This window comes from Leptodactylus fuscus, chromosome 2, assembly GCF_031893055.1.
Source record: "Leptodactylus fuscus isolate aLepFus1 chromosome 2, aLepFus1.hap2, whole genome shotgun sequence".
Classification (NCBI taxonomy): domain Eukaryota; kingdom Metazoa; phylum Chordata; class Amphibia; order Anura; family Leptodactylidae; genus Leptodactylus; species Leptodactylus fuscus.
In genome coordinates, this window is record NC_134266.1 from 133,899,518 (window position 1) to 133,912,613 (window position 13,096).

At 38.1% G+C, this 13,096-nt stretch overlaps 1 protein-coding gene across 2 annotated transcripts in view; it reads left to right on the forward strand.

Annotated features, from left to right (window-relative positions):
- The window catches only part of CSMD2 (CUB and Sushi multiple domains 2), an 801,202-nt gene that overhangs the window by 726,354 nt on the left and 61,752 nt on the right, over positions 1-13,096 (forward strand). For both annotated transcript variants that reach the window (XM_075264669.1, XM_075264670.1), the window contains 3 exons: positions 1,591-1,800; positions 2,376-2,564; positions 3,704-3,881. In XM_075264669.1, the coding sequence (XP_075120770.1) occupies positions 1,591-1,800; positions 2,376-2,564; positions 3,704-3,881 (577 nt within the window). The remainder of the gene's footprint in view (positions 1-1,590; positions 1,801-2,375; positions 2,565-3,703; positions 3,882-13,096) is intronic.

Genomic DNA, 13,096 nt, shown 5'->3' on the forward strand with positions numbered 1-13,096 from the left:
ACCCATTCGAACACTCGAACAGTGAGCGGCTGTTCGAATCGAATTTCGAACCTCGAACATTTTAGTGTTCGCTCATCTCTAGTGATTTCCCATCTCCTGTCTCAGCAGCTTTTCCTGCTGTCTCTTCATCTCACTTCCTGTATGCTTCAGCAAACTTGGGGGAGACAGCTTTGACAATTTGATGATCAGGACAATATGAATTATTACAGTAGATATAGAATTTACCTTTAACATGAGAAATTATTATGATGACTAGAAATCTAATATAAATGGAAATCAAATAATATGAACAGTAAATGTATATTACATTGCAAAGGTTTGTATAGAACACTTATCATACTGCTACAGAGAACAGACTCATTATTATCCTTGTGCTTATATAGAGAGATACAATATTGTCTTGTTCTTTATCAGCAAACTGCAATAATCTTAACTAATTGTCCTGACCACCAAGCTGTACATAACAAGAGAACTCAACCACCATAGAGCAGTGACTCACTTCAGCTGTTCTGTCTTATCAAATATAGGTGGTGCACCATGAAAACACTGTGTAAACAATGGGAGGAATAATCTAATATAGCAGGCCAACAAAGCATTATTGCTAAAGCAATGTATTTAGGAAAGCACTGAATTTACATACGTTAGCAGTGTAGATTGAATCCTTGAGATGGGAATACCCCTGTAAGTACATTATGTCACATTTCACCTGCCATGCCTCAGTCTTTGTATCAATTAAAAATGTTTCTTCATCGTTTAGGCTATATTCATATCATGCATAGTTAAATAGCTCAGAAACAGGCTTTTTGTGCCTAAACATCGCAACATGAGGCAATGTTTATTTGTAACCCCAGTGGTTTCATTCAATGTATAGTCAATATTATGATTACTGAAATCTAATATACATGTAGGTGAATTACTTTATTAGATTTAATCTGCCATGTTCTTGCCCATGTTGCCAGATTATCTTGGTTTTTCTATAGTATTCTTCAGTCGTGTTAACTGTTGCAGTTCTGTTGAGAGTTCCACTGAGATTTCCATCATTTTTGACAGCAAGAATAGCACAGCATGCAGCATTACTCTTAAAGTGAAAATTACTGGAACTTCAACACATCCAGAAGAGAAAATATTAAAATATACTTTATAATTATTGTATCCGTAAGTGATACAAACTTGAATGATGGGATATGACAGTTGTGACCCTACCAGTCTGTAGAACATGCTGATCAAAGAGTTTGACATCAATGGACAAGTGCATTGCCTGCATTGTTACCCTTCATTAACATGGGAAACTACAAAAAACCCACAATTATCTTGCCAAGCTTCGTAGACTCCAGTAACAACCAGAAAAAAGAACAAGATACAAAATAATATATGCAAAGTAGAATGATATCAATTAAATCTCAAGAAATATGTTAGGTTGCAGTATGATGTGTGATTATATACTATGCATTGCTGATTGACTTTAATAATAAAGGATTTTATTGTCTAACTAGAATTTAGTATGTTGTGGACATGACATGTAGTTTGTTACCCCCCAAAAAAGGAATAGTATACGCTATATAATATCTTTATTTGCGGTTCTTTTTATAGGCGCACACATTCAGTTTCTCAGTTTCTCAAGTGAAGCCAATCACGACTTTGTGGAGATCCGCAATGGCCCACATGAAACCAGCAGTGTTATTGGAAGGTTTAGTGGGTCTGAAACACCAGGCAACCTTCTTTCTACATCCCACGAGACCTCAATATACTTCCACAGTGACCATTCTCAGAACAAACCAGGGTTCAAACTGGAATATCAAGGTAATTTTACCAAATCTAAGTTATGATGTCATTTCAATGAAAATGGATGAAACATAAACTGATCTCACAGTAAATAGTATAGATAATGCAATAAGGTTGAAGAAAAGGAAGTCTTCAATATAGATGATGAAAAGCTACGTAAACTCTCCATTTAATTCCTTAATTTCCTTTAATATGAGTAAGGAAAAGTGTTGTCATATATAGAAGTTTGTTGGGTAGAAGAATGGTTACATTACTCTAAGGAAAGAGTCAGAAGTATGTTAAAATACAGTTTTGAAAAGATTTCACCCACATTTCTAGCATTTACCTTAACCATTGGTAGTAGTTTAGAAGACAAATGTGTGGGTTTTATGTCTGACGGTATTATAAATCAGCTTTTATGTGTTACTTACAAAGTCATACATAAAAGAAGTTGTGAGACTAGTATAACATTTTCAATTGTACCAATGTCATATAATATAAAATCTTCAAAACCTTTATGGCCATTTGTTTATGAAAGCTATATTGTATTGTAATATTTATTGTAAGGGAAATACATATTGTAACATTTATTGTATTTTCTCTGTGTTCTGCAGCCTATGAGCTTCAAGAGTGTCCAGATCCAGAGCCATTTTCTCATGGTGTAGTGCGAGGAGCTGGCTACAATGTAGGACAGTCCATCTCCTTTGAGTGTTCTCCTGGTTATCAGTTGTTAGGTCACTCAGTTTTGACTTGTCAGCATGGCACTAACAGAAACTGGGATCACCCATTTCCTAGGTGTGAAGGTAAGTTACATAGGACTTATACCATTTTTTGGAAAACAGACATTGTTGCATTAACATAATAAAGGTAAGTGATCAACATTTTAAATACATGTATTTTGTATAAGTAAATAATTTTCTATTCTCTAAACTAATAAAAGCACGTAAAATACAATACCTCTTTAATGGGGTTGTCCAGGATAAACATATTTTTATATTAGACCATGTTCTTTCCTTAAACCACTGAGGCCAATCAGTGTCTTAAGGAAAGGACATGGGATAGTGCTACTTGTCTTATCTTTTCTGAGGCCACTGATTGGGAGACACGAGAGCACTAGGGACAGATGAGTATTAGAGATGACGAGTAGTATTCAATCGAGTAGGTATTCGATCGAATACTACGGTATTCGAAATACTCGTACTCGATCGAGTACCACTCGCTATTCGAATGGAAAAGTTCGATGCAGAACCAGCATTGATTGGCCGAATGCTATACAGTCGGACAATCAACGCTGGTTCTTCTCCTACCTTTAGAAGTCTTCTCCGTGCAGCTTCCGTGCGGCGTCTTCCAGCTCTGAATTCACTCTGCCAGGCATTGGACATGCGCAGTCAGCTCTGCCCAGGCCCGATGCCTGGCAGAGTGAATTCAGAGCCGGAAGAGGCTGCGGGGACGCTGCATGGAGAAGACTTCTCAGAGGATCCAGCCCGACCCTCACTCGTGGACTTGGTAAGTATAATTTGATCGAACGTTGCCTACCCCTGAAATGAGCATTTTCCCCCCATAGACTATAATAGGGTTCGATATTCGAGTAGTCGAATATTGAGGGGCTACTCGAAACGAATATTGAATCTCGAACATTTTACTGTTCGCTCATCTCTAATGAGTATGTTTTCATTTTATTTTTTCACTTTCCACTGGCTCATATAAAATGTAAGGTAATCCTGGACAACCCCTTTAACCCTATCTTCTAAATTACATTTGTTACAGCTGTGCACTAGATGTTAAGATTAATATGCGTAAATTTAATTACATAGAGCTTATATGTGGATGTTGTAATCTGAAGCATGATGTGACAATAATTTCATCTTTTTGATTTCCCAGTAATTTATCTAATTAATATTTTACAATCTTTTTTTTATCTTTCATTCAATGTGCTGTATAGTTCCATGTGGAGGAAACATCACAGCCTTCAATGGTTCGCTCTACTCTCCTGGCTTTCCTAACCAATATCCAAATTCCCAGGATTGTTCCTGGATCATTACTGTGCCTGTAGGATATGGAATTCACATGAATTTTACTATTCTGGAGACTGAACCTGTGAATGATCACATCACTATTTGGTAAGTGGTTAAGGGAATCTACAGTAAAAATACTTTTTACGACAGAATATATTTATAGCATAGTATAATATATTACGTTATACAGTACTATATATTATATTAATAAAGAAAGACAAGTAAACATATAAATTGTTACAGACCATAACACTATAAAGCTTTATGAGTTGCATTTTGGACTAATTCTTATTAGAACTGTAGACATTTGTATTACTTAAAGCGAGAAAGACAATCAGGATATGGTGACTTTACTAAAAGAGGTGTTCAGACGGGGTCATGAGCTTACTGCTTCACAGTGCATAAGTATTGTCTAGCTTTAACTAGTTCCTGTCTGAGCATTGCTCTAGAACAGTTGTAGGCAACCTTTGGCACTCCAGCTGTTGTAAAACTACAACTCCCAGCATGCATTCTTGTTCTGATGTTCTTGAAACATGAAAGTGAATGGAGAATATTGGGAGTTATAGTTTCACAGCATTTGGAGTGTCAAAATTTAGTGACCCCTGCTCTAGAGAGAACAAACGTATTCTTTTTATTTATTTGCTTATTTACTTATTACTTACTTATATATATATATATATCGCCATCATATTCCACAGCGCTTTACAGAGATGCTGTCAACACTGTCCCAACAAATGCAAGTAAGGGCAAAAAAATTTGAGAAGGATCATCAAGAGATAAAAAAAAAAGATTACATTTTCTTATTATTTAGTCTTGATTAATGCTAGATTATCCTGTACAAATATTTAAAAATTCCACTAAAAAGAATATTTTTTCTAAGGTCTGCCTGAAGAAAAACATGTTCACTTACTATGAGCTCTTGAAATGTAAATGCAGTATTAGGTCTTTGGTCTTTCTCTAGATCCTAGATATGATGCCATGGGCAAGAGAATAGCGGATGAATTGTAATGTGAATAAATGTGAAATAATTCACTAAGGGTCAGTGCACACATAGTTTTTTGGCGCTGATTTTGATGCTGAATCCGCCTCAAAATCAGCCTCCAAAAGGTCTCTTAAGGCCGGGGCCCCATGGGATGTAAACACCGCTATTTGCCCGCAGCGGAGACACTGCGGGAAAAATCACGGCGTTTTACAGTGCAAGCAAAGGGGATGGGATTCATGCGAATCCCATGCCCACTTTGCAGAAGAAATTGCAGCGCAGAAACGCTGCGATTTGCAATGCCGTTGCGGCTTTGCAAATCGCAGCATGTCAATTATGTCTACTGAAACGCCGGCGGCTTTCCCATAGATATAATTGTAACAGAAAGTCCGCAGAGGAAAACTCTGTGAACTTTCTGTTGAAAGCGCTGCGGTAAGAACCACAGTGCATTCACACCGCGGTTCTTTTCACAGCGCTTTAGCGCTGCGATTACGGCCCATGGGGCCTTAGCCTAATAGAGTTCTATTGGGAGGCTTTTTTTGGAGGCTGATTCAGCCTCAAGATCAGCACCAAAAAACTCAGTGTGCACTGACCCTTAGGGTACACTGTGAATAAAAGCTGGAATAACAAAACTAGAGAAAGATCTGGGTATCTTTGTTTCAAGTAAGCTAAGAACTTTTTTCAAGTAGGCTAAAATCTCAATGACAAGCAGCATCTGCAGAAGTAAAACATAGTCTAAGGTCCCACATTGCAGATAAGCTACTTTGTTGTCATAGATTTTGTCCCAGTTTTTTGAGCCAAAAAAGGAGTGAATTAAGTAGATGGGATGAGTATACGAGTTTCTGTTACATTTATCGGACCTTTTATAGATGCTCCTGGATTTGGCTAAAAAATAGCAACACAAAATGAGAAATAAAAGCCCAGAATCCAAGTGTAATATTACTCCTCTATAAATCCCTTTTCTAAGACCACATCTTGAATATAGGATTGATTTTCAGACTCCACATTCTGAGATTTCTAGAGAAGGCTTAAAGACAGATGACTAGAGAATACGTGGATAGAAGGTTTCTTTTATAATCAGAGAATATAAAATGCAAGTGTTCTCAGCTTGGCAAACAGGTGCATTAGAGGTGATCTGATTTACAAGTCTAAATATATGTGTAGCCAATATACAGAACTGGCTCATGATTTATACTATCAAAGGACTTTGCAAAGGACAAGGGGATATACATTATGGATGAAAGAAAAGCGATCTACACATTTGTATCGGAAAAGGTTCTTTGCAGTTTAAGTAGAAGTGGTAATAATAGATAGTATGTCAGCAGTTATGAAAAGGGGTTAGACCTAATAACAAGTGACATTGAGGGTAATAGTTATTTTAGGGAATTAAAGGGAGTCTGTCAGTAGGAAAAACAGTATCAGACCAAATTTTATTTTGAAGAGTAAAATGTAGATTTTCATGAAAATGAAGCTTCTTGGCAGAATAAGAAAGACATCTTTGGAAAATCTAGAAGCCGATCTACAAGGTATTCTCATTAGTTAGATACTGCTTTTTCTGTTGACAGACTCCCTTTAATGATGTATAACTGATGAAGAAAGGTTGAATGCGATAGACCTGTGTCTTTTTTCAGTCTGTGTAACTTTGTAAACTAAATTCTTTCTTTATTTAAATGTAGTAGACATATTGTATGTCTTCTTTCAATCTAAAGTAAGTAACTGTAAAACCTTCTCCAAGAAAAGATGACATGAAACAAAGTTAAATCTAAGGAGTCAGCAGGCCAGACAATGTCTTTTTCCTTCTTGAATAATAAAGTAGTCTTAGAATTCCACACTTACATAACAATTTTTGTTGAGTTCTGAAGCTTAATGCTTTGAATGTAAAGGATGTTAAGAGATCACATAGGGTTTCATCAGACATCATGTCTTATACATCTTGAAAACCTCATGCTGGGCAGCAGGTGAGGGCTGTGAGATCCTGCCGAGGACTGAGGTGTCCCACCCTACTCTCCTCTCTTACTGCATAGCTGGAAACTTTCAGCCTATTTCTCACTCACACAGAATTCCTGCCGAGTTGATATACCTAGAATATCAAAGCAACCGGTTATCTGTAGGAGAACTTGCTGTGCACAGAATGGATTGCACAGGCTACTTAACCTGTAATACACCAAAAGTGCTGCACTGTCTCATATATACATCATGCTCTAGGATTAATGGATAGTGCCAGTGAAGTGCAGAATCAGTTTTGCTGGTTCATTTAACATGTTACCACCTACAGTGCCTTTTGACTGATGCATATAGGCCAGAAATCCATGTGCTATGATTTTGCTTCCCATAGAAATGGGAAAATATCAGAACTCTAAAGAGATGAAAAGAGTTGTTGATTGTTAATTTTTTTTTTTGTATAGTTATGAGACCAGCAAAGTTCATCCTCTTCGAATGCCTTGATTTTACACATCAAGATATCATTTTTAAAAAATCTGCTCTTTAGAAAGGTCTTAAAACTGTGTAAATACAGCCTCAGAAGAATAACAAGACATGACAAATTACACCATGACTTTATTTGAATCACTACAGGTTGAATCAGTGTATGACAAATAAAGTACCCCTACTACTACCATAGGAATTAAGAGGTTAAGTAGCAACCAGGTGTTGCTAACAAATGCCCTGGATTAAAAGATCATCAGCAAGTGTGACCACCTATATAAAAGTGGAAGTTTTGGCAGTTTTCTGGTTTGAAGCATTCAGTTGTGTGTTAACTCAATGCCAAGGAGGAAAGGCATTAGTAATGATCTTTAGAAAAGCAACTATTGCTGCCCATCAACCTAGAAAGTGTTATAAGGCCATTTTCAAACCTCTTGAAGTCCATCATTCCACAGTGAGAAAGATTATTCACAAGCGAAAAACATTGCAGGAATGGACATCCCAGCAAATACAGCCCAAGTTCAGACCTGGAATAAATAATTGTAAAAACACCCAAGAGCTACTTCTAAGACTCTTTTGGCCACATGTTAAATGTTCAAGTTCAGACAGTACAATAAGAATAGGACCTGGTCATCTTGTAGTCATTAGGACAGAATTATTATCATGTCTACAATTTTTTTTAAAAAAAACTGTCTTTGTTGCCTATAAGGGTAAGTTCAGATGGGGTTTTTTGGATTGGAACTTGAGGCGGAGGCTGCCTCAAAAGAATGAGCATCTCGCTTCTTATTTCCAGGAGCCATTTCTTCCTGAGCGGCTCCCATTGATTTCAATGCCATACCCGCCTCAAAATCCTGACCAAAAAACGCCATGTGAACTTACCCTAACAATCATGAATCGTGTGAACTAAATAAGCAATATTTCACAGCACAACCGAAGTGTGACGTTCTTTCCTTCAAGTACCCTAACAATCATTTACATCAGGTTTTCATTTTGTATATTGCCTTTGAAGTAGTGCCGTGATTCCGAAATTGTGGAAAAGTGGCTATAAAACTTATCGTTTAATGATATAAACATTAAAATATCAGACCAGGAATAAAACAATAGTGTGGTGCTCACAAAAAATATATTGGTATAATATTCTGGATAGGGACCTGATAAAATTTCCTCCAGAAAGCATACCATGCCATTCACTTCATAGTAAAGGGTAAGTTATATTTGTATCTCCCCTTTCAAGCTATTATAGTTAAAGAACGTCTCCTCTATACTGCGGACAAAATTCATGGATCCACAGTCATTGCTTGAGTACAATTGTTCTCCTGCTCTATATCTTAGGGATTCACTAGTATTGTTGTTTACACAGAGAGAATGTTAGGGGCTCTAGAAAATAAATGTAGTTATCTCATAAATAAGGTGCATGTGGTATATTCCTATTGTCAAGGGAGAAGATAGCACAGAGTCATATGATAGCCTATAAACCCAACCATGTATGCCATTTTTCCCTCATCTACAGAATTTGTTGATATAGGCAACAAAAACAGTTGTTTTAGACATGACGATAAATCTGCCACATTGAGTCAACTATCAATTTGTGTGTATACTAAATGCAAATGTGTAAATAAAGTCAAATGTGAAACCACCCATTCAGCAGCTAAAACTTGCCAAAACTTAGGTAGGCATCAAGATAGTAATCCCAAACAGCGAGCCAAGTTGAAAAGTGCTGAAGAATTAGATTGAATGGCAATATGTGTGGCAGTGCAGCAGAGTGTAATATGTTGGACCAGGCCACAGGGTATGTCTGACAGACTGATGGCAGTGATGGTAGACACCAGGCAGTTGTGGCAACATGTATGGCAGTGCAGCAGGGCATAATATGACGGACAAGACTTGTCACCTGAGTGGTGGCAGTGATGGAAGCTGTTTCGGAATAGCAGCCAGCACCAGCAGCAGTACACTGAATGGAAGATGATGATAAAGGGAGACGTACCTGACCTGTCAGCTGAAAAAGCTAGAATATCTTCTGAAACAGAAAGGGTTCTATGACCCTTAGAACAAAACTGTCAGTTATTCCTGTATGGGAGAAAATGTCACGTCAACATTATGTTGGCAGAGCGACAGTTTACAGAATGGCAAGACTGCCAGCTTAAAAAGATGGACTATCTTCCTAAAGTGATCATTGTGTCTGTGGTTTTCTGCATGCAGTGATCATTCACCATATACTGCTGATCCAACTGACATACAGGCATGTGCAACAATACCACTCAATGTGCCCTTCACGTTTCAGGCATGTGTAGTGTAGAGAGTGACCGATTGACAATTGCCATTTTTTCAAGAATTTACTTTTTCAAGAAAAAATATACCTAATTCCTAGCTTACCAACTGAAAAAGCTGTTTACTAAAAGTGATCATTGTGTCTGTGGTTTAATATAGTGTTGCTTAAACTGACGCTCAACATGTGCAAAAGTGTCATTCAGTGTGCACTTCATCACACAAACATGAAATAAAGGAAGTGGAGTGGAACTAATAGCTGTGGTTTGCTGCTGCTATGGCCATGCAGCACTAAATAGTGTAATGACTAAGTAACAACGAGGGAGGCAGAGTGGAACCAATAGCTTTCCCTGGTGAAGTTGGGGGTGGGAAATAGTCCAGTGTATAGGAACTGGAGGAGAGGGAGGGGCCCACTTAGTGATTAAACTGTGCTTGTCCTGTACCCACTTAACTGCTGCCATCAAAACCAGAAATATGTATGCTAGTGCGACCACGGCTTAAAAATTACCTTAGATCTATCCCATGCAGGTACTTTGGATATTGGGGCTACATGTCAGGTGGAACTATTGCAGCTACCACCACCCTCTTCCTGTGATGTTACCTTGTCACCCTGATCTGATTGTCAGGTCTTGTCTGTAATAAAATCATCATTGGATTTCTGTATGCCCTCACAATTCCTAACACAATTCCCCTAGCGCCCTTACCAGCAATACCACCAGCAGCACTCACCCTGCCACTGTTCCTCCACCAACACTTATGTCTTCCACCTCTACCTCCTCTTTATAAAAAGAACAATGGCAGTTCTCAGCCAACTCATCAAAAAGAGGAGAGAGAAGAGGAGGTCTTGGGCTATTAGAATGTTTCTGTCCATATGACTACTAGAGGATGGGATATGTGTCAGTGAAGATAAAGAAGACATGATTGACAGTACAGAAAGACAGCATGGTAAATTACACGTTTAGGAGGAACACACACACCTCTCACTCAATATTTGTGGTTAACTGCTCTCAGAAAGTGATTATTAATGTCTCAGAGAGTATCACAGCTCTGTGGATTCTGGCAGGGTTGTCAACACCGCGTGTAGTGGTTGTTGCCATCCACATTCTTATTGTTAATAGAAGTGCTTGCACAAGGGTCTCCTCCTTCCTGCCCTCTCCCTTCCCTGTTTTTTCCAGTCATTATACTGCACAATGTTTAGTGATTTGGCAACAATTCTGCCAATGTGTTTTTTGGTTTGTTTGTTTTTTTTATACAAAAAATAGGTGTTCTATACGTGTATATAGGTGAAACTGCTCTATTGCACAACCAAATTAGATTATTGGCAATTAAATGGTTAACTGTCTATCTGTGTAAGCAGCAGCATAGACTCCTCCTCACTATGTCTATATGATCGTATCCTATCTCTATTGAATTCTTGCACTAATCTGTGTAATTGCTTGATTCTCCAAATTCTTCTAGTCCTCTAACTATTTCTGGAATTCCTATGTCTTTTTCAGTACTGTGCTATAGCCTATGATGCGTTGAGATTGATAACAGATTTATTTGCTTGTTCACCATTACAGTCAGCAACTAAAGGCTATGAACAAATGCTTTTATACACACAAGCTATTGTACTGTATATGACATCAGCACTGTAATGAAATAGCAATCCATGCAGTAATGTAACTTTTCAGTCCTACGTGGACCTTGGTCAGAGACAGATAGTCGTAGAAAGTATAGTAGGTCAGGTAAGCCAGACATACAACCATAATATATTGATCAGCACTGTAATGTCACAGTGTCTGAGTCACACAAATCTCCTCTGTATTATATGGTGAATTGTGGCGGTGGGCATTTTTTTGTAGCGCAGCCATTTTTGTTTGTCCGAAGTGAATCACCATTACTTCGGTTTTGTAAAAAAAAAAAAAAAAGAACAAAAAAAAAACAACTTGGAAAATTTTGAACGAACCTGGTTTGTTACAAAGCAGTTTACCCCATCTTTAATCTTCACCTGTTATGACATTGTTTGTCTCATGTGAAAGGACCTTAACATAAGTTCAATAAAAACATAGACAGAGCTAGACTCATATGTCTGACGGAACCTGCCATTCTTAACTAAGTTACATTGTTTTTACGAAAATGTTAGGTGCGTGCTTCATTGTGCAGCATTGTTCATACCTATCTGTTTAGTGCTGTTGTTTCAATAATACATTCATGTTATTTTTCTTCACTGCCAAATCTGATTGCGTTGTGAAAATTTCATTATATAGATGTCATTCTGGGCCGAATGCTTTTTATTGCCAGGATGCGTACAGCAGCTGTAACATTGGAAGTCATACACAACACTAATTGTGACTGATTTTGAGATACACAGTGAATATTGTGTAGTTCTCTGAATTTGTCACTGCTCTTGTTTTCAATGATATTGGATTCAGTAGTTTATGTAATCTGCCAAAATGTATGAATATTTGTAAATTATATTTAGAACACTTTAATATATAGTTAAAAGGGATGTCCCAGCAGTATCAATTCTGTTTCCTAACTCACTTACCCTTCTGGTGAGCTAGGGAACTGATGAAAAATAAGGGACACACTGATGGAAAATGCAAGTTAAAAATTGACAGTTTCATCCGTTTTTAATGTCTGTTTTTTTTTTTTACTGTTGCTTTTTCACTGTATGTAGGCTAAAGCCCTGTTCATATGATTGATGATAACTGTGTTTTTAACGACTATCACACAGCTACATTATATTCAGTGCATGGCTTTTTTTTACTTTTTAATTTAAAGCACCCAATGACTTTGAGGATGCCTTGTTATGGCAAAGTGTCGGAGGGCATTGCGGTCTATGTTTTTAAAGGGATTCTATCATTAAAATTGTATTTTTTCTGCCTACTACATTGGAATTGCCTTAAGAAAGGCTATTCTTCTCTTACCTTTAGATGTCTTCTCTGGGCCACCATTCGGTAGAAATCCCGGTTTTTGTCAGTATGCAAATGAGTTCTCTCACAGCACTGGGGGCGGTCCCCAGCGCTCAAACAGCACTGGGGGCATACCCAATGCTGCAAAAGAAATCTCCAGCTCCGCCTTCATCTTTGTCTGGAGTGGCCTCTCTTCACGTCTTCTTCTGGAGCTAGGTTCAAACTTCTAGGCCTCGGGCAAAGCCGACTGCGCATGCCCGCCATTCACAAGAAAATGGCCGCTTGCACAGTAAGTGTAAGCGGACATTTTCTTGTGGCCCGCGAGCATGCGTAGTTTGAACCCAGCGATGGAAGAAGACGCGAAGAGAGGCCGTTCCAGACGAAGATGGAGGCGGCGCTGGAGAGTTCTCTTGCAGCATTGGGGATACACTTAGTGCTGTTTGAGCGCTGGGACCCCCCCCCCCCCTTCCTAGTGCAGCGAGAGAACTCATTTGCATTCCAACAAAAACTGGGATTTCTACTGAATGACGGCCCAGAGAAGACATCTAAAGGTAAGAGACGAATAGCCTTTCTTAAGGCTATTCTGACGTGATAGGCAGAAAAAATGCAATTTTAATGATAGGATCCTTTTAAACCATAGTAGTGGTCATGTGTATTAACCTTGTAGTGACACACTGCCGTTGAGTCACATATACACTGATTCTTGCGTTACTTCTTCTGCAGGGTTCTTTAATAGTATGTTTGTCAAATAACACAAG